General features: G+C 44.8%; 1 protein-coding gene across 3 annotated transcripts in view; it reads right to left on the reverse strand.

Annotated features, from left to right (window-relative positions):
• Positions 1-1,053: 1,053 nt before the first annotated feature.
• klhdc8a (kelch domain containing 8A) overlaps positions 1,054-22,367 on the reverse strand; it is a 49,061-nt gene continuing 27,747 nt past the window's right edge. For 2 of the 3 annotated variants that reach the window (XM_072563866.1, XM_072563867.1), the window contains 5 exons: positions 16,500-16,997; positions 14,400-14,564; positions 11,509-11,724; positions 10,235-10,336; positions 1,054-5,445 (listed from right to left, as the gene is read on the reverse strand). In XM_072563866.1, the coding sequence (XP_072419967.1) occupies positions 5,252-5,445; positions 10,235-10,336; positions 11,509-11,724; positions 14,400-14,564; positions 16,500-16,875 (1,053 nt within the window). In that variant the 5' untranslated portion in view covers positions 16,876-16,997 and the 3' untranslated portion in view covers positions 1,054-5,251. Of the gene's footprint in view, positions 5,446-10,234; positions 10,337-11,504; positions 11,725-14,399; positions 14,565-16,499; positions 16,998-22,367 lie in introns of all 3 variants that reach the window. The other variant, XM_072563868.1, reaches the window with a different exon arrangement.

The raw sequence follows: 22,367 nt of genomic DNA on the forward strand, positions 1-22,367 counted from the left end.
GGGTATTGATAAAATAGACAGCTACAATGTCACTGAAATCCCAAGTTGAAAGACTGTTAAGACATCATGTTAGTCTTTAATTCTGTTCATGTTTTCTTTCTTAATTTTCTTTTCTCAAAGTTTTGGTCTGGATACTTTTCTTGTCACTGTTTGCTCTGGACTAACACATTAACTAATTTCATTCACACCTTTACATGCTCAACCTCCCCGTCTGAGCATTTCCGAATTAGGGGACTGCCTGTCTCTTTGTACTTCTCCAAGTGCAGTCGCACTCAGGACAATAAGATGCTCAGTACCAGATTCACTGATTTCCTCATTTCAAGTTTAAAACAAGGAACATGACTAGTTACTTTTACAATCAAAACCATCAGCACCTTGAACATATCAGATATACAGGTTATGGTTAGACAGTGGTAACATTATTAAACTAGTAATCCAGAGGCTAGAATTATTGATCTAGCCAAAAATCCCTCACTAGGAAGAACAGTCAGCTGGTGAATGTTGTAAATAGAATCATAGAATTTTACAGAATTTTACATCTTGTCTGTACTGGTTCTTGAAAGAGCTACCCAGCTAGTCTCACTTATCCGGACCTACCTCTGTCACTTTCAAAATTCATCCCTTTCAAATATATATCCAGCTTTCTTCTGAAACCCCTATGGAATCTACATCCACCACTCTCTCCCAGGCAGCACATTCCAAACCCCAACAACTCTGAGTAAAGAAGTTTCTCCACATCTTATGCTTAGCTGTCTTGCTTCCAAATGTCACACCGGTTTGATCTATTGCTATTGTTACTGGGACAACCCCCAAATCTCCTCCCAACCCCAGCTCCCTGTATATTGGAGAAAATATGTCGAGTTGAACTGATGCTCCATAACATACTGGGAGGGTGGGTGTTGATGTGATATGACTTTGCCATCTCTGATTTGTTGAAATCAGCCACTTTACCATATCTGCTTTTCAAATCTATTCCAAGAGATGCTGTAAATTACAACATTGAAAACTCTCCATTGAAAAATACACAGTAAACATCACTAATTTCATTGCCAAGTGTATTAATACTTTAAAGGAAGACAACATGTTAATGAGAAATTAGCTCCCATGTTAATGGGAATGATTCTCCTCATTGTAATAACTAATTAGTCAACAATTAAATCTCAACAGCAGCTTAATTAAGTATAACAGCCATTGGCTCTTTCCTTCTCATCTGCATGGCCTCATTGCAATTTACAGTTTATCAAAGAACTGAGAGGCTGTACCCAATGGCAAAGATTGAACAGGCTGGAGTTTGTTCATTTTGCTGCAGACAGAACAAGGGACTGTAGGAATAAGACAATCACTGATTAACCCAATAGAGAGTTCAGGAGAACCCTTTTTTATCCAGAGAATGATTAGAATGTAGAACTTCCTGCTGGATAAAATAAATGCACAGTGAATGGCTGTGGTTTAATATTGAGTTACAGTGCAGGGGTTTTATGACTCCCAAAAGAGTTAAATCTTTATTTAAACCTTCATTTTGCGAGTTAATGTGGTCCAACTATGATGTGGTTTCGGTTTTTGGATATTGTTTGTAATGGACTTTCACTATAGTATTGTTACTTTTAAGGGGTAGCTCAATAACTTTACCAGGAAGACATGAGAGGGTTAGCTGAAGAGAGGTGGGACAGTCATATATTCTCGGTTTTTTCCTTTTGCTATAAACATACCCAGTGTACACAAGGATAAAACAGACCTTATGTGGAGATAGGACTACATACAGCTACATTTACAAGGAGGCCAAGCTGCCATTGTCTTATCAGACTGTAGGCTGCTCTCTCATTAGAGAGGGGTGAGTGGTGATTTAACCTGAGGGTCACCACATTACAGGAAGGGGACAGGTTAGGAAGAATCCTTTGGAGTCACCTCGCTGGTGTGGGAATTGAACCCATGTGTTGGTATCACAAACCAGCCATCCAGTCAACTGAGCTAACTAACACCCAAGGAGGCTGAATATTGACCACTAAGCTTCTACCCTGCTGCTTATTGAATCTCTAACCATCATGGGACTAATCCATCACACCCTGCTGAGATACTAACATTTGGGCCACTCAAAGGAAACATCTCTAGCCCATTCAATCTTGCCTCATCACTGTAATGTTCAAGTCAAGATTAGAATGGTGCTGGAAAAGCACAGCAGGTCAGGCACCATCCGAGGAGCAAGACAATTGACGCTTCGGGCATTCCTGATGAAGGGCTTTTGCCCGAAACGTCGATTCTCCTGCTCCTCAAATGCTGCCTGACCTGCTATGCTTTTCCAGCACCACTCTAATAGTGTTAGGTGAAGGGGTAAATGTAGGGGTATGGGTGCGTTGCGCTTCGGCGGAGCGGTGTGGACTTATTGGGCCGAAGGGCCTGTTTCCACACTGTAATGTAATGTAATCTAATCTAATCTAATCTTGATTCTAATCTCCAGCATCTGCAGTACCCACTTCCACCTTGCTGTAATGTTCAAGCCCTAGCAACATTCCTGATCAACAAGGCAAAAAATGTTCAAGTGCAGAAGGAAATGTATATGACTCCTCTTTTCAAAGGCAGGTCTGACCTACAGCACCATGAACTTTCTCACAAGATGCTGGGTCCCAAACTCAGCCCCAGCCAGGAAAAGGATTGAACTCAGACTGTTGACAACAGACACCCAGCATATTGAGCCAACTCCACCTTTTGGAGTTTGAATTGCTATGGCAACATATAATTTTGTCCACATTGAAAACTGGAACAGGAGCAGGCCCTTCAGCCCACTTTTCCATTCAATGTCTGTGGTAGTTTGGAGAACAGGCTGAGACTGTTTTCCCTGAGCATCGGAGGCTGAGGGGTGACCTTATAGAGGTTTATAAAATCATGAGGGGCATGGATAGGGCAAATAGACAAGGTCTTTTCCCTGGGTTTGGGGAGTCCAGAACTAGAGGGCATAGGTATAAGGTGAGAAGGGAAAAATTTAAAAGGGACCTAAGGGGCAACATTTTCACACAAAGGGTGGTGCATGTATGGAATAAGCTGCTAGAAGAGGTGGGGTGGAGGTTTGTGCAATTACAGCATTTAAGAGGCATCTGGATGGGTTTCTGAATAGGAAGCATTTAGAGGGATATGGGCCACGTGCTGGCAAGTGGGACTAGATTAGATTAGGATATCTGGTCAGCATGGTCGAGTTGGACCGAAGGGCCTGTTTCCGTGCTGTACTTCTCTATGACTCTAAGTCAGCATGTGGCTGGTAAAGAGGCTTTCCCACTTCTTGTTGCTGGAGGGTTTAAGGTGTTGATACTTAATCTGCTTGGCTAGCTTATGTCTGTGCCTTCCTTAACCATCGGGCCCTGGGATGGGACTTGAAACCAGAACATAGATGCTAACAACCTCCTTACATGAGTACTATTCCCTTTAATTAATGTACTTGTTCGGGCTTAGTACCTGATTCCAAGTACTTAAAACCGTTAATTCCGATGATATTTCAAACTGACAAACAGTAATGATAAAATTTGCACCATACTGCTCGAGGGTGTAATGGAAACTTGTTCATGAGGTACTCAAGAGGGAATTAAATCATTATCAGAAATGGAAGAATGTGCAGGGCTACAGGAAAAAAAACCATGGATTTGGCATTGGTGAATTCCTTCAGATAGCTAGCAGAGACATAATGGGTTGAATGGCCTCACACTGTGTTGTGGTGAATCTGTGATTCTGACGTCCAAAGGTTGAGGTTCGATTACTTACAGCGTGGAAACAGGCCCTTCGGCCCAGCAAGTTCACACCGACCCGCCGAAGTGCAACCCACCCAGACCTATTCCGCTACATTTACCCCTTCACCTAACACTACGGGCAATTTACCATGGCCAATTCACCTAACCTGCACATTTTTGGATTGTGGGAGGAAACCGGAGCACCCGGAGGAAACCCACGCAGACACAGGGAGAATGTGCAAACTCCACACAGAGAGTCACCTGAGGCGGGAATTGAACCTGGGTCTCTGGCGCTGTGAGGCAACAGTGCTAACCACTGTGCCACCGTGTATGTGTGGTAATTTTGCTAATTACATCATCCACAGTCACAATGCAGAGAACAGTGCAGCTATACTAAATACAATTAACATTATAATCACACCCATGGTATTGCAGTATGAGGGACCAATCAGCCACATCATACACTTCACAGTTTCCTACAATATTTGTTAACTGGGGCATCCAAGCCACTGACTTTGTTGGTTAATAGTCTCACTGCCTTGCACCCCAAACCGATGTACCCTTTACCATGGCTACTGTAGTGCAGCAGTGCTCTGGGCAATAGCCGGAAGGTGCCAATTGGAATTCACTCCCGCTCTGTGTCTATTTCCAAAGTCAATCAAGGTCTGCATATACTGGTGGTACTCAAGAGGGATTTCATGTTGGTTAATGACCCAACACCTTTTCAACATCCAGAATGGTCCAGAAGATAACAAAAGCAAATCCCAAAGATCTGCAGATGTTGGAAATCTGAAACAGAAACAGGAATTGCTGGAGAAAACTCAGGTCTGGGAGTATGTGTGGAGAGAAAGCTGATCGAAACCGTCCCTCTGAACTGAGCTTGTGCTCAGGGGCTCTGTCTCAATTCGTCATAGTTTTCTTTTCAGGGTTGCTAAGCAGTTTGTCGGAGGCAAGGCCAAGGTTCCGTCAAGGTATAGAATCAAGGTGAAGAGATCAACCAAATGTCTCCTGACTGCTTCACTGAGTCAGCTAACGAACCTTCATGCCCTTGTGCGTGCGTGAGCGACCAACACTGGCAATTCAACTTTTCAGACAAGCCCCTCAAACACAGACACGCTCCATCACCGGGACAACCAGCAGATCAGTGGCTCGGACTTGGAAGTGAAAGGTGAAACACTCCGGGATACATGTCCCTGAGCGCTGGAACCAGATCGTTGTGGAGGAAGATGTGGATGGGATAGGACTTCCTGTGGCAGCCTCACATTCCACACAGAAGGGACTTTGAGAAGGTGGATCACAGGCCCTGTTAAAATGCTCTGAACCGACTTACAGAAGGAAAATGACAAGAGTTGGAGATACTTGTCTGCCATATACCGAGAGGAAGCAAGGAGGAGATTTAAATCCTTCCTCAATCCCGACATCTCATTGGGTTTGACCGGAGAACGCAATAGCCTTCAGGTTCAACAGCCAGAAGCAAAAGATAATTAAACCGTGAAGCAAGAGGCCTCCAGCTGAGCTTTCCTTCAAGTCTCAAATGTCTATGAGTCCTTCAGGTAGAGAGCTTCCACAGCGTCACTGGGTCCATGCGACACTCCGCCAATGACTAACAGGCGGTTCTTGAAGACGATGCTAGAGCAGGTGCAGCGGGCAGTGGGCATGGGTGGCAACCGTTCCCACCTGTTCTTGGTCGGGTGCAGGGCCTCGGCTGAGCTCAGGACTGCTGGCTGGTCTCCTGGAAAACAGACACAATGGTAATACAGCTTGACCCAGCCCTCAGGCAGCGTCCCTGTTCACTAAGCCCCTAGCTAGATATAATAGGCTCAAAGGGTCTGAGTAAAAATTCACGGGGAAGGTGTGTATTTTCTCCATGAGTATTACCCTGGCATCTAATATCAATTCGTTCTGTCCTCCTGCCTGGCAGAGTAGGGTCAAAGGGTCAAGTGGCCTACTCCTGCTCCCAAATGTGGGTGTTTGGTTTATTCCCCTCATCCGATGGTTCTCACTGGATAGTGGTCCCCATGGAAACCTGCCATCCCCATGATAATGCAACACTTTTCATGTGAGAGATTTTAGGCAATGAGTGTTGGCAGACTATTCAATTGCAAGAGGCATCACAAACTCTTCCTCTCACTCTTTGAAGAGCACTTGATTTGACAGACTCAGTAGAAAGTAATTATGATGAGGTGAGGACTGCAGACGCTGGAGGTCAGAATGGAGAGCGTGGTGCTGGAAAAGCACAGACGGTCAGGCAGCATCTGAGGAGCAGGAGAATCAGCGTTTCGGGCATAAGCCCCTCATCAGGAATCCTGATAAAGGGCTTATGCCTGAAACGCTGACTCTCTTGATCGTCAGATGCTGCCTGACTGGCTGTGCTTTTCCAGCATCAAACTCTTGACTCAGTGGAAAGCAATGGCCAGAGTGTACTTCTGCCATATGAAACCCTTGCCCGGCCGTTGGTCACTCAGATTGATTGCAGTGCCCTCTGCCACCAAGACCTTTTCAGGATCGTCTTAGGAACAAGTGTTAATATACATGAGGAAGGCCAATTCCACACCACCCTGTTCCCCGCCACCACCCACCTCCCCAACATCCCCCCCTCCCTCTATTGTTTGCTAACTACTCCTACCCTCCTACCTGCCGGTGTCTTTCTTGGAACCCCATTCCTATTCCCTCTTCACTGTTGCCCTATGCCTTCCCCTCTGCCTGTTCTCAGCAGCAGTCACTGACCTGTAGCACTGCTGGGCACAACCCTGACAATCCAGCCCCTCTACGGAAAGGAGGACGATGTTTGGCACTAGTTTGGATGAGCTGAACCACTTTGAGACAGAAGTCACAAATTCGACCAGTGAGTCCTTGATTGAAGTGAGTATGTGGCAGTAATCCCCCGCTAACCCAGTTGGTTCTGAACTTTCTAAAATGTCTCAGAGATGAGTGTGTTGTGTGCAACCCTGCTGAAATGGGGTTTTGTCCTCACTCAAACTGGCAACTGTGGCTCATTTGGCAATGCCCTCAACTCTCAGCTTCAGCACTCACTCATGGTTGGCATTATCCCCAGCCCCACCCCACCCCCCTCCATTTATCTCTCAGCCCCCTTGGGCCCCCCCACCCCCCCCACCCCCACCCCCCACCACCCCACGCTCACCGCTCCCCCCCAACCACCTCTGTCTCTCACACACACAAAACTACACACACACACACATTCCTGAAAGAGGGATTATGCTCAAAACGTCGACTCTCCTGCTCCTCGGATGCTGCCTGACCTGCTGTGCTTTTCCAGTGCCACACTTTCTGATTCTGATCTCTCCAGCATCTGCAGTCCTTATGTTCTCCCTTACCATTATCCAGGCTGTCCCTGCGGTGGGAATACTGCGCTGCTGGAGGTGGTGTTTTAGGAGTGTCCCATCTACTCTCTCGGGTGGACAGAAAAAAACTACTCAAAGGGGAATATCCTTCAAAACCTTAATGATACAAATGGCTGTGATCACCTTGTTGTTTTGTGAGAGCCTGCAGTTCCGAAATGTTAGCCATGGCTACCCTTAGCTCTAAAGTACCTTTCTGAGATGACCTGGGAGTCATGAAATGTGCTGTAGCTTTGTAAGTTTTTTTCATTCTTTCAAAAACTCATCAACAGTTCCAAGTAAATCCCCTGTAGGCCATTCGAAACATTCACTCTGATGCAATTTAGCAGGCAGTTAGATGTTGTGCAATGGAGACCAGACTGTATTTCTGGTAGACACAGCCTTTCTCCGTCCCGTCTACTGTTTTACTTCGCTTTGCCTGTGGCATCCTCTGCTGGCAATACTTGAGGAGTGCACATTCAAAGTAAAACAGAGAAAGGTCTCCTTCCTTAATGGCAAAATACTATGAATGCTGGAAATCTGAAACAGACAGGCTGGAGGCTGGAAGAACACAGCAAGCCAGGCAGCATCAGGAGGTGCAGAAGTCGACGTTTCGGGTGTAACCCTTCTTCAGGAGTAGGGGGAGCTGCAGATAAAGGGGGTGGCGGGGAAAGGGTGGTGAAGTGGGGATAGGTGAAGACAGATAGAAGGTACGACCTGGTTGGTCAATGGGAGGAATGAATCCAGTTGGTGGCAGGGAGAAGTGGAAGGGAAGGGGGGAGGCTGGGAAGAGATTCGGGGGATGGGGAGGGAGGTTATTTGAAACTGGAGAACTCAATGTTGAGTCCTCCGGGCTGTACCCAGGAGGAAGATGAGGTGTTGTTCCTCCAATAGAAGCTGAGGTTTGTTTTGGCAATGGAGGAGGCCAAGGATGGTCTCTTTGGAAAGGGAAGCAGAGAATGCTGGAGAAACTCAGCAGGTCTGGCAGCATCTGTGGAAAGAGAAACAGAGTTAACATTTCAAGTCCAGTATGAATCGTCTTCATATCTTATGAGTATCTCTGGCACTACTGTATAGCTTACAAACTGCCTTGAGGGGCAGTGTCACAGTGGTATTATCCCTATCTGTGAGACAGGAAGGTGCAGGTTCAAGTCCCCCATGTCCAAGAGGTTCATTGAGCAGACTGATGAGAAAATAGGTTAAAAAAACAACTGCCTTTCTGAAGAGGGGTTGTACAGAAACATTAACTCTATTTTTCTCTCCACGGATACTACCAGACCTGCTGAGTTCCTCCAGCAACTTCTGGTTTTGTTTCAGATATCCGACATCCACAGTACTTAACCGCCGTTGCATTCCCTCTGGGGGTAACATGTGCTTCCTTAGGTAAAAGAACCAAAACTGGACACGTTGCTCTGAAGATGACTCATCCTGGACTTGAAATGTTAACTCTGTTTCTGTCATCACAGATGCTGCCAGACTGGCTCAGTTTCTCCAGCATTCTCTGTGTTAATTTCAAAAGTCCTTCCTTGTATGTTGCACTTTTCTTGGGTCTGCTCAACAAAATTGCATTCTCATTTGGGAAGGGAACGTAGGGGCACAGTTGGAAAGGACCAGGAGTTACTGAACCTTTCGAATTCTCTTGCAGATATTCCAATACTGACAGCTTGTGTCAGCTGTGGTACAGTGGCTGCATCCTCACAATGCAGTCAGGAGAAGGATTTGAATTCTACTTCAGAGGTGTGAGCAGTCCAGCCTAATGCTCCTGGTGTCAATGCTGAGGGAGTGCTACATTGTCTGAGCTGCCACTTATTAAATGAAATGTTTAATACAGGACCCCGACTGCTCTCGGAGCTGGATGTAAAAGATCCTATGGCACAATTTCAAAGCGGTGGGTGGGGGGGGGGGTGGGGGGGGCACTTGTCTCCATCTTCTGGCCAAGACTTATCCCTTAACCAACATCTGTAAAATAAATATATGAAAAAGCTGGAAATACTCAAAGGTCCAGATGTAACTGTGGAGTAAGAAACAAGTTAATATTTCCGCACTGTGGCCCTTCGTCGGATTAGAATCACATTTTTTTAAGTGTATTCAAATTTACTGCCACGTTTCCAACATTACATTAGTGACTACATTTCAAAATTGGTTAGTTGGGCTGTCCTGAGTCTATGGAAAGTGTTACAGAAATGTAACTCTTATTTTTTTGAAAAAAGACACATTTTGTTGAAACTTTTCATTTTGCAACATCAGGACAATTCACAAGAATACTAGCGTAAAGGGGACTGACATAGAATCCCTACAGGGGTTTTGGCCCATTGAGTCCACATTGACCCTCTGAAGAACTACCTAACCAGACTCAACGCCCTACCCGATCCCTGTAACCCTGTATTTCCCAGGCTAACCTATCCTGCACACTATGGGCAATATAGTATAGCACATCTTTGGATTGTAGGAGGAAATTGGAGCACCCATAGACACTGAGAGAATGTGCAAACTCTCCATAGACAGTTGTTCGAGGGTGGAATGAAATCTGGGTCCCTATTGCTGTGAGGCAGCAGTGCTTACCACTGAGCCACATTGCTGCCCCTCAACATGGCTTTACAGTACGAGAAGAGTTTGCTGATTGGTCAGCAAATGGACTCTGATTTTAAAGGCTTTGAGATGGAGAATGCACCAGTCAGATGATGATTGGCAGTTAACTGCCAAGCTTTGTTTAAAGTTAAACCAGATAGGATGAGTCTGATTAGTGAAGGCGTTGCCCTGAGGAAGCTTTATTGTGCAGACAAGTGCTTCTTCCTGTTAAGACTCATTAGTGGTTTATTCTGTACCACTGTTAACAAAAACAGACCTTCAGATCCAGTAGGAAGAAGGATTGGTGGCAGCACTTCATTCCAAACATTAGCTGATTCTACAAAACAATGGGCAATAAATGTCAAAAGAATAATTTGTCAAAAAAAAATCCCAAGCTTGACAATTTTGAAAAAGATGCAGAGTGAAATCCAAACACTTTTTTTTTGAGATAGCAATAGACAAAACTCAACTCAAATGTCATCTGATGGCTGGGCATATGCAAAATAGACGAGGTCAGCACAAGCCAACTCAAGCTGTCAACAGGAAAAACCAAAAGCAACTTAACATTGGACAAAAAGTGGAACAATATTGCAGTCGGCCGAGGGATTGTCTTACCTAGACCCCCAGCCACGATCACCCTGCCCTGGAGACATGCAGCCACAAAGTCTGCTCTCTTCTTCCTCATGTTTAAGTGACGCCCTGTTTTCATCCAACCTCCTGGTTAACAAATGGAAAAGGACAAAGAATTAAACCAGATCATAATTAAAACATAGCAGGGGAGACAGAGAGGGAGAGGAGAAAATAAAATACAGACAAATGGTAAGAGAGAATTTAAGAACATTAGAATTAGGAGGAGGAGTAGCACATAAGTATCTCAAATCCATTTAGCCGGACAATAAGATAAAAGCTGAACTTCTACTCGATGGGATGAAAACTGCTGAACGCTGCAACACAAAGGGACTTAGGGGAACTTCTGCATGAAACACAGAAAGCTAGCACACAGGGGCAGCAGACAATCAGGAAGGTTAACAAAATGTTGGCCCTTACTTCAAGCAGCATGGAGTGTAAGAGTGGGAAAGTCTTACTGCAAGTGTACAAGGTGCTGGTGAGACACATCTGGAGGACTGAGAGTTGTTTTGGTCTCGTTATTTAAGGAAAGGCATCATTCAATTGGAGGCATTTCAGAGGAGGTTCACTCAGATGATCCTCGGTATGGATGGATTGTCTTATGAGCAAAGGCTAAACAAGATAGGGACTCTACTCACTGGAGCTTATAGGAATGAGAGGTGATCTCATTGAAACACATGGGATTCTTACAGGGCTTAACAGTGTAAATGCTGAGAAGATGTTTCCCCTCATGGGAGAGCTGAGGACTTGAGGCATAGTCTCAGAATAAAGGGGCACCAATTTAAGACTGAGATGAGGAGGAATTTCTTCCCTCAAATGGTTGAGAGTCTTTGGAACTCCTTGCCACAGAAAGCTGAGTCCTTGTGTGTATTTAAAGCTGAGATAGATAGATTTATAACCAGCCGGGGGAATCAATATTATGGGGAAAGGTCAGGAAAGTGGACATGAGGGATGTTGGATCAGCCATAATCTTATTGAATGGCATAGCAGGGTCAAGGGGCTGAATGGCCTACTCCTGTTCCTATTTCTAATGGTGTTATGGTCAACCCCTTACACTAAATAAGTATCACTTGTGTCCACGAGCTTATCAAAGAACAGGCTGGAGCCTAAACCAACCCATTTTGGGTACTTGCCAACAGCAGGACTCCAAGCACCATATCATCTCCAGCTACTTGGCACAGGCACAGTTACATTTACCCTGAGGCTGGACTGGGCAACTCGCAGGACTTGTACACTCCTCTCTGTAAGCAGCCCTTACCTACCCTGCTCAATGTCAAACACCTCCACCGTCCTGACAAACTTGGGTCTCTTGTAGCCTCGGGCTTGCTGTAGGCCTCCGAGACTAAAGAAATTCTTCTCCGTCATCACGCAGCTTGAGAAGGCTCGCCGGCCGGGAATGCTCGGGAACCTGCTCCATGACTTGGCCTCGATGTCGTAGGCTTCCAAGGCAGTGACCGGATTCTTCGCTTGTCTCCCACCTGCCACAGGAGAAAGGAACTGAAACCATAAGGTGAGCTGTTCCGTCACGTGGTCAGGCTGCAGGACTCCATAGCCTCAGCACTCAAAACAGGCACATCTCCAGCAGAAGGAGGGGAGAGAAAGGTGGGCGGGGGGGGGGATGAAGGTCAGAGCTGGTCAAAAGCAACTTTAACTAATCACTCCCAAAGCAGTACTGAGGGAATGCTGCTATTTAGGATAAAATCATAGAATCACTGCAGTGTGGAAACAGGCCCTTCAGCCCAACAAGTTCACACCGAACCCTCTGAAGAGTAACCCACCCACACCCACTCCTATCCCCTATCTCTAACAAGACCCTGTTTCCCCTTTCAGGTGGATGTAAAAATACTATGGCACAATTTGAAAAAGAGCAGAGGAGTGCAGTAACCATGATTCCTCTGGTTATGTTAGTTATTGGCAATGGCTTGGAGTTGGACTGGGGTGGACAAAATTAAAAATCACACAACACCAGGTTATAGTCCAACAGGTTTAATTGGAGGCACTTGCTTTTGGAGTTGAGTCATTTTTAACATTACTTTTTAGGGAAGACAGTGTGAGTGTGAAATATAGTCATTGCTGAAAATTTGAGACTATTTAAAATTCATTTACAGGATGCGGGTGTCACTGGGATTTATTGCCCTTCCCGAATTGCCCCAAGAGCAGTTAAGAGTCAACTACATTGCTGTGGGTCTGGAATCACATGTAGGCCACACCAGGTAAGGATAAAGTGAGGACTGCAGATGCTGGAGATCAGAGCTTAAAAATGTGTTGCTGGAAAAGCGCAGCAGGTCAGGCAGCATCCAAGGAGAAGGAGGATCGACGTTTCGGGCATAAGCCCTTCTTCAGGAAATCGAGGTAAGGATGGCAGTTTCCTTCCCTGAAAGACAGCAGTGGACCAGTTGGGTTTTTATGACAAACAGAGGTGGTTATAATGCTTGGCTCTTAACTCCAATGTTTTATTGAACTGAAATTTCATCCTCTGCTTCAGTAGGATTTGAAACCACGACCCCAGGACATTAGCCTGCAGTTCTGGATCACTAGACCACAAATGTTACCAGTGTATTGCTGCTGTTTTAATTCCTGAATCTGAAGTGGGTGGACAATGGCCACTGAACGTAGAGAATCAGGTGGTCCCTGGCCATCAGGGTTAGGGAAGAAGTCTTCACCAGAATCTCAGGGTAAAGAAGGGGAGAATCTCAGGCAGGGGAGACAGAGACTTTTCATATGAGACAAAAATAGAAATTGCTGCAGAAACTCTGTAGATCTGGAAGCATCTACAAAGGATGGAACAGAGTTCACATTTTGAGTCCAGAGACCCTTCATCAGAACTGATTCTTACTGGTCACTAGATCGAAATGTCAACTCTATTTCTTCTCTCCATAGCTGCTGCCAGACCTACTGAGTTTCTCCAGCAATTTCTGTTCTTGTTCCTGATCTCTAGAATCCAGTTCCTTGTTTTATCTTAGCACCTGGGTCAGGGAGATGAGATCTCATTGTTTCATAGCTCTGCAAAAGGTTAATAAAAACTCTCTCTATGCCTCTCCATTTTTCTCTGACTCACAATAACTCAATTGGGAAGCCTTAGAGGTATTCCTCAGCTTAGGCTAGAGGTAAAATTACAGTAAGGGCCCAACCTACAGATTGAGAGAAGGACCCTGCTATCTTTCGGAGACTGGTTTAGCTGCCCATTGAGAAAATGGAGTAAAGATTGGAGAGATGCAAAGAGTTTTCCAAAGGACTTAAGCTTGGATTAAAATGACTTTAAAATGTTTTCAGCATTAAACACATCAGTTCAGGTGCAGACAAGCCTGATCTCATTGAATGCTGGAATAGGTTGAAATAACTACTTCCTAGTCTGATTCAAATTAGATTAGATACTCTACAGTGTGGAAACAGGCCCTTCAGATCAACAAGTCCGTACCAACCCTCCAAAGAGCAACCCACCCAGACCCCATTCCCCTTCCTTATATTTACCCCTGACTAATGCACCTAACACTATGAGCAATTTAGCATGGCCAATTCACTGGGCTTGCACATCTTTGGATTGTGGAGGAAACCCACGTAGACACAGGGAGAATATGCAAACTCCACACAGACAGTCACCTGAGGCTGGAATTGAACCTAGGTCCCTGGTGCTGTGAGACAGCAGTGCTAACCACTGAGCCACCGTGCCACCCTAGCAGCCCTGATTAGAGAAGAAACTACTGGAATCAAGAAAGAGAAAGCAAGAACTGGCAACACTCAAGAGGTCCCAGAATATATCCAAAGTATTAACAAGGAAGTGTCCCTGACTGTTGTAGAAAGCCCACCATGTGTTAATGAACACCATAATCTAGGCTCATGCTGCAGCACCGAGGGACAGCCACAGTACGAAAGGGTCAAAACGTTACTTCAAGGCTCAACCTGCTCTTTTAGGTGGACGGAAAACCCCCATCATTTTTAAAAACAGCACAAGCATCATCCTCCGAAACAGATTATGTGGCCAATATCCCATTATTAATTATGGGAGTTTGCTGTGTGCATTTCCTACATCACAACAGTGGTGATGTTTCAGAAGTACTTCATTAGCTCTGAAGCACTTTGAGATGTCCTGAGGTTAATCAAGACGTTCATCTGTAAATAACAAGTTTTCCTTTGCTAATGTTTCAGGACTCACCAAATACGTGGATCTTGCTACCTCGAAGGAAGGTGTTGGCTGCGTATCTTGGGGTAGGCATGGCAGGAAGAGAGAGCCAGACATCCTTCACAATGTCGTATTGCTGGAGATTAGCTTGTGGATACATGTCTGATCCCATTCCACCCACTGCATAGACCCGACAGTCTGAAATTAGACAAATCAGGGAACCAAAGCAATTTTCAATCCAAGCGTTCATTGTTCAATTTAGACAACATTCCCACACCACTCTCTGGGGGAGATGTCCAATGGTGGTTGATACAGTCTCCATGCCTCCTCCCCACTCCTCCACTAATGGACGATATTCATACCTGAACTTAGATGGTTAAGCCACAGACTTAATCCAGCCTAACCTATATTTGATGTTCACATTGTACAGAGAAGATAAAAAAGTTTGCCCACTTCTGTGTCTTCCATGATCTCGGCATTCTGCTCTACAGCCAGAGCAGCACCTCGGAGTTGTACTCATTGTGGTACTGCAGGAAATGCAGCAACCAATTTGCACACAGCAACGACAATGTGATTCTGGCCAGGTAACCTCTTTTTTTTACGTGATGTTGGTTTTTTTCATGATAAGTATTGGACAGGTCCTCTGACTCTTCAAAATAGTTTCACCTACCCGAAGGTAAGTGGAGCTTTGGTTTAACATTGCATCCAAAGGATGGGTGCCTCTCTGACACTGTAGCACTCCCTCAGTTAGCTGGATGGGCAGAGTGTGCCAGCCGTGCGGGTTCAATGTTCATACCAGCTGAAGTCAGCATGAAAGGTCCCACCTTTTCAACCTTACTCCTTGGCTGAGACATGGTGACCCTCAGATTAAACTCCCCACCAATCGTTTCCGTCTCTCTCTCTCTCTCTCTCTAATGAGAGTGGATCTCTGGGAAGTGACCTTTACTCCCTGAGCACTGCACTAGGACTGTGAACACAAATTTTGTGCTGAGATTTCTTGGGGGTTGAAGTTTGACCCACTTTGCTTCAGGTCTGAGATTGTTTCCCACTGAAACACAGCTGACAGCTGAAAGTGCAACATATGGGGAACCGAGGAGGCCTATGGAATTAATCTTGGATCTGTTCGTCAAAGAGATGGGTTGGATAGGATGGGCCAAATAGCTTCCTCCTAAGGGATGTCAATACCTCATCAATCAAATTGGTAAGTTTGGTTAATGTCATGGTTATGGTCAAGAGGAACAGGTTGCGGCAATTAATTATTTTTGAGCAGAGTTGGGGGAAAGTTGGGAATATTGGATGCAAATTGTGAGACTGAACAAGTCAATGCAGAAATACTAGCTCACCAGAGAGAGCGGTGTGGGTGTCACTATATACTGTAACAGTTATGTTTTAATATGGAGGTTTTAGATGGCAAGGTTTCCAACTTGTTTGGCTTTTCTTATCATCATTAAAAACCAATACTTCCAGGAGACAACAAACAATAACTGCTACGTAGTGGGAAGTTGCTGGAGGGTAACATTGACCCAACATTTTAGGCTTATTTGTGTTTCAATGGGAACTATTCTAGCATTCTTCAATTGGAATGTATAATTGTACGACACAGATAGAGGCCCTTGAACCCATACAGCAAATATTGGCTGCCCCATTTCCTACATTACAACAGGGACTACACCTCAACTGACTGTAAAATGCTTTGGGACACCCTATGCCCATTAAAGGAACTTACAAACGCAAGACCTCATTTCTTCTTACTTCCTCCAAGAACAGGCTGCATTTATTGTCAATGCCACTAGGAGGCGGCATAGCAAGTGGTGTGCTAAGAAAGAGGCCAAAGTGACAAGCATTGGACAAAGGGGCATGGCCAACAAGTTGGTGAAATGGGGGTTGGGTAGTGATGGTGGGGGTGAGGGAAGGAGAGGGGAGGGGCAAAGACCTTGTAGGGGTTGAGAGGAGTGGGGTGTGGTATGGCCAGAAGCTGGTGGCCATCTTTGACATTTGGGGAGTGTACATTGCCAACAAATTCCCTCATAATTTCCAACATCTCTATTGAAGATCCCCTGACCCCTTCTGCTCTGGAGAACAATTTCAGCTTCACCCGTCTTTCTCGATAACTGAAGTCAGGATCAAAGTTACCTTTCACAGTCACTGATACTCCCATGGCAGCTTCACACAAGGAACTCTTCTGCTCCCACTTGCCTTCGTCCACATTGTACATTTCCACTGTCGACAGGGCGTTCTGATGAACTCCTACTCCCCCAACCACCAATATCTGTTTGCCCAGAGCAGCCACAGCTACACCCGCTCTCGCTGTGGGCATGGGAGGGAGGGTGGTCCACTGATTGACCTCTGGGTGGTAAACCTCACAGTTACTGATGGGGTTTCCATCTTCATCACAGCCTCCAATGACATAGAGCTGGTCCCCACTCTCCACAGGAGTGCAGTACACCCGACTGACAGGTAAAGATGCCAGGGACTGCCAATGGAACAACTTGGCACTGGGCACAGCCATGGCATTTGACTGTGTGTGCTAGCAGGATCTCACTTCCTCCTTCTGACATACAGCCCTCTGAAGTGTCAGACTTCGAAGACCATCTCCATCTCCAGATTTCTTACATCAACTGGGCACAAGGTCTGTCAATATGAAGACAGGAAAAACAAGATGGTAAAATGAAGGTGGCACTACTGAAATAATTAGAAACAAATAAAGCTGTAAAACAATAATCTCCAATTTTCCTCACCCGCCCCGACTCATTCTGGAACACAATCCTGGGGGGAAAAAGCCACTCAGAACCTTATCCAAGTCCCCAATCTCCAATTGGGAGACAGTGAATGGCAGCTAGCTATTCGATTGTGTGAGGCATCACTGCTAAGTCTATCATCATGATTGTGCTGAAAGGTTTCTGATCCATGCATATATTAATATAATTTTAATAGTAATATCGTATCAGCTTGGATCTTGAGGGAGCGGCATATAGGGTTGGCTATTTTTCTGAAGAGTTTAAGGAAATAATTAGGTCAGCCAGTCCTTCTGTAACAGTCACCCAATCCAGTTGCAGTAAGAGGGCAGGAATGACCTAAGTGTTCATGGAAGATTATTTTTGCTGGTTTAAGACAGTGGGATAAACATTGAAGGCTATTTGAAATATTCCCTCTAATTTGGTTTTCAGAGTGCTGAGGTCTGTGCACAACATCAACTTCCAAAACTGGAAGTCAATGCATTGGCACACCAGGTGGCCTGTGCAGAATTGCTTCAGGATAATCAAAGTTTGATTTGGTTTAGAAAACCCAGCGAATGGAAGTTTTTGGATAGTTTGGAGGACATCTAACTGGGGTCAGAAACAAATATAATTTCTCTCCTAGAAAAAGAGTACAGAACAGTTCAGGGTAAGCACAGTTACCAGGAGAGTTTGGTTAGAAATCTACAAGTTGTTAAAAGCTGAGAAAATTTAAGCTGTCAGTTTTGTGAGTATTGATGTATGAAGATGTTACACTTTATAGGAAATAACTGGAAGTCTTTGTGGAATTTAAAGACTTGATATGGGGGGGGGGGGGGTAATTCTTCTGGATTTGAATCGCATGGTGTTGGTGAAACCGACATTTATTGTCAATGCCACCAGTAGGTGGCACAGCAAGTGGTGTGTTGAGAAAGAGGCCAAAGGGGTAAGCATTGACATGAGGGCTGTGGCCACCAAGTTGGTGAAGTGGGGGTTAGGGAAGGGGAGGGGAGGGATGATGACCTGTAAGGGTTGATGGGGGTGGGGTGTGGTATGGCCAGAAGCTGGTAGCCATCTTTGATGAGCATTTGTTTTGATGTGTGTTTTACAATCTCTCACACTATATTCTATGTCAATTGTCCTTCCTTTGGTTTTCATTGTTTGTGTAATAAGCTCCTGTTCTGTTGTTATAGTGTGTAGTCGTGTGTGATTATGTTTCAGTAAATGACTGTCATGTTGCCTAAAATCAAAATTAAATGAGCTATCAAGCCAGATTTGTTCTGGGATCTGCCTTGCCCATTGTTACCATCATCTGGAATCATAACACAGTGGACAAATGGATACAAACACACAGTTTACAGCCTGGGTGAAAAATGGTCACCTGGAGCAGAAATTAGGAATGAAAAAAAAAAGAGATAGTGCTAGAGAAACATGTCAAGGCAGCAGGTATGTGGGAAAACCACCACCTGCAAATTCCTTTCCAAACCGCCATCCTGACTTTGAAATATATTATCGTTCTTTCACTGTCGCTGGGTCAAAATATTGAAATTCCCTCCTTAAAGGGCCATGGGTGTCCTGACTCCCCAAGGACTATAGCAGTTCAAGAATTCAGCTCAGCACCACCACCTTCTAACGGCAATTTTGGAATGGGCAATAAATACTGGTCCAGCCAGTGACACTCACATCTCAGGAATACATTTTTAAAAGGTAAAGAAACGGAGTTGATATTTCCAGTATAATAGGACTCTTCTTCATATCCCTTGGCTTCTGAAGGGGAAGCATATCTGTTTCTCTCTCCACAGAGGCAGCTTGACCTGCTGAGTTTCTCCAGCACTTTGTTTTTATTTCAGATTTGCAGTATTTTACTACAGGAGTAGGAATTTGGTCGTAATTTTTAGCCTTTGAGATCAGGCTTCCTCACAGCCAGTTCAGGTAACTGAGTGCAGATGAGGTTACAATCTGTCACTTCCCTAACTATTAGGGCAGACCTGCATGCTGGACAGACCACAGAGTCATCAGGGTGAGCTGTGCTGTCAAAGCGTGCGCCAACAATGAGGAAAACATTTACACCCTTTTCCTGTATAGTTGCTCACATCTGGTTTAAATTATTTCCATGAGAAAGGAATGTCTCTCTAAATATTTTCTGTACAAATCCTTTTGCCTGAAGCTAATGTTGGAAAAGGCTAGTTGAACTTGCAGACTATTAATGTCTCATGTTAAAATAGTACCGAACCAAGTGCTGACCACATTCGGAGTACTGTGCACTGTTTTGCAAAGAGACAGAGTAACAAGAGATCCTGAGGGGACTTAATCTGGTGGCTGAGGAAAGGATGTTCCCCCTTTTGGGAGAATCTAGAACTAGGAGTGATAGGTTAAAAGTAAAGATGATGAAGGGCTTTTGCCCGAAACGTCGATTTCGCTGCTCGTTGGATGCTGCCTGAACTGCTGTGCTCTTCCAGCACCACTAATCCAGTATTTGCTTTCCAGCATCTGCAGTCATTGTTTTTACCTTAAGAGTAAAGAGGCACCATTTAAGAGAGAGATGAGGAAATACATTTTTCTCTGAGAGCATCAAGAATCTTTGTAATTCCCTTCAAGTAGTTGATACAGAACCATTAAACAAAAAATTTATAGATGGCTGAGGAGATGAAAGATTATTGGGCATTGGCGGGAATGTAGAGTGGAGGTTAAAATCAGATTAACCATGATCTTAGTGAATGGGAGAGCATGCTCAAAGGGCCGAGTGGCCTGCTCTTGTTCCTTGTTTGTATGTAGGCAGAAGGGGGTGGAAAGGATTCACAAAAGAAGAGACCAATGAAGGGCAACCTGAGAAAGGTCATTAAGATTATAAGAGGATTTGATCAGCAAGACACAAAGAAGATACATCCACTTGCAGGCAATAAAGAGAGGCCAACAATGTACCAGTCACTAACAAATTCAATAGGGAATTCAGGAGAAACATCATTACCTAGTGAACTGTTAGAATGTTGAACTTGTTACAACTAAGATTATTTGATGAAAATTTCACAGAAGGCATTTAAGAGGAAGACAGAATCATAGACATCCTACAATGTAGAAAGAGGCCCTTTGACTCTGCACTTACACTCCACCCCACCCCCACTCAGGTTCCCCCCTACCCTATCCCTGTCAATCTACATTTACCACGGTTAATCCACCCAACCTGCACACCTTTGGATGACGGGAGGAAACTGGAGTGCTTGGACGGAAACCACGCAGACACGGGGAGAATGTACAAACTCCACACAGACAATCACCCGAGGCTGGAATCAAACCCAGGTCTCTGGCGCTGTGAGGCAGCAGGGCTAACCACTGAACCAGTGTGCCACTCTTAAAGATATATAGACGGAGAAAGGAATGGAAAGATAATGTGGAATGTAGAGGGGTGGGAGTAAGACTCTTTGGAGCAGTAGCATGGGTCAGTTGGGTTGAATGACCTGTTTCTGTGTTGTCGACTGAATGTAATTAGATGAAAACCAATTCTTGTTTTATAAAAATTCAAGAAAGAGCAAAGGGTTGTATTTAGATGACACCTTTGAAGGCCTCCTGTTGTTGGAAAGAACTTGACAAGTACCTTTGACGCATAGTCACTGTTGTGATGCAGGAAACATGGCAGTCAATGTATTAATAGCAAGCTCGCACATAGAACAATGTGATAACAAACACAACTCTTAGAGTCATACAGTCATGGTCCAACTCATCCATGTCAATCAGATATCCTAAATTAATCTAGTCCCATTTGCCAGCACTTGGCCCATATCCCTCTAAATCCTTTCTATTCATACATCCACCCAGATGCCTTTTAAATGCTGTCATTGCACCACTTCCTCTGGCAGCTCATTCCATACATGCTCCACCCTCTGTGTGAAAATGTTACCCCTTAGATCCCTTTCAAATCTTTCCCCTTAAACCCATGCCCTCTGGGTTTTGGACTCTCCTCTCCTGGGGAAAAAGACTTGGCTATTCAACCTATCTATACCCCTCATGAATTTATAAACCTCTATATGATCACCTCTCAGCCTCCAACACTCCAGGGAAAATAGCCCCAGCCTATTCAGCATCTCCCTACAGCTCAAACCCTGGCAACATCCTTGTGAACCTTTTTTGAACCCTTCAAGTTTAACGACAGAATATCTGGATTGCATGAAAGAGTTGGACCAAAGGATACTTTGCTGTGCTGTATATGTCGATGACTCTGTCTCTATCACTGTGGGAGGAAACCAGAGCAACCCCGCACTGACACAGGGAGAACATGTAGACACACAGACAGTTACCCAAGGGTGGAATTGAACCTGGGTTCCCGACACTGTGAGGCAACAGTGCTAACCACTGAGCCACTGTGCCACCCCAGATTGATTGGCATCACATACACAAGCATCCATTCCTTCCATCACCGACGCTCAGCAGCAGCAGTGTGTACTATCGAAAAGATGCACTGCAAAAATTCACCAAAGATCCTTTAGACAGCACTTCTAAACCCACAACCACTTCCATCTTGAAAGGCAAGGACAACAGATACATAGGAACACTACCACCTGCAAGTTCCACTCCAAAGCCACTCACCATGCTGACTTGGAAATATATCACCATTTCTTCACTGTCACTGGGTCAAAATCCAAGAATTTCTTCCCTAACTGCATTGTGAATGTCCCTACACCCATAATGTCTGTCGTGGTTCTGACAGGCAGCCCACTATGACATTCTATAGGGCAATTAGGGATGGCCAACAAAATCCAGGGCAACCAGCAATGCCCACATCAATGAACAAACAATTTTTAAAAATCCTGGGACTGTTTCCCCTATTTCCGTCAGACAGCATAACCTGGAGTGGATCCTATAAATCTGTGAATTGTTTAATGTCACTTGTGGTACTCAGCCGAAAATTATAACCACAGCAAGGAAATCTGCCAAATGCTCAGCATCACACGTTGGTCAAGAAGAATGTGCTGGCAAAGCGTAGGAAAATGTTACACACTGCTGTAATGTGACCACAAATTGACCAGAACTGTACCACTGTGAAATTACGAAGTGGCTAACCACTTCGACATCACAAATATCTTCATCTTCACTAAATTGCAAAATGATTCACAGTAAACTTAAAAAAAAAACACTGCAAAAGCAAAATACTGCAGGAAATCTGAAATAAAAATACAAATGTTGGAAGCACTCAGCACCTTCTGTGGAGAGAGAAACCATGCATCTCAGAATGTCGTTAGAATTAAAAAGCTTGTGGTTTCCAAATCTTCCTTCTCTAAATGCATATGGGAAG

The sequence above is a fragment of the Chiloscyllium punctatum genome, chromosome 45 (genome assembly GCF_047496795.1).
Source record: "Chiloscyllium punctatum isolate Juve2018m chromosome 45, sChiPun1.3, whole genome shotgun sequence".
NCBI classification, from domain to species: domain Eukaryota; kingdom Metazoa; phylum Chordata; class Chondrichthyes; order Orectolobiformes; family Hemiscylliidae; genus Chiloscyllium; species Chiloscyllium punctatum.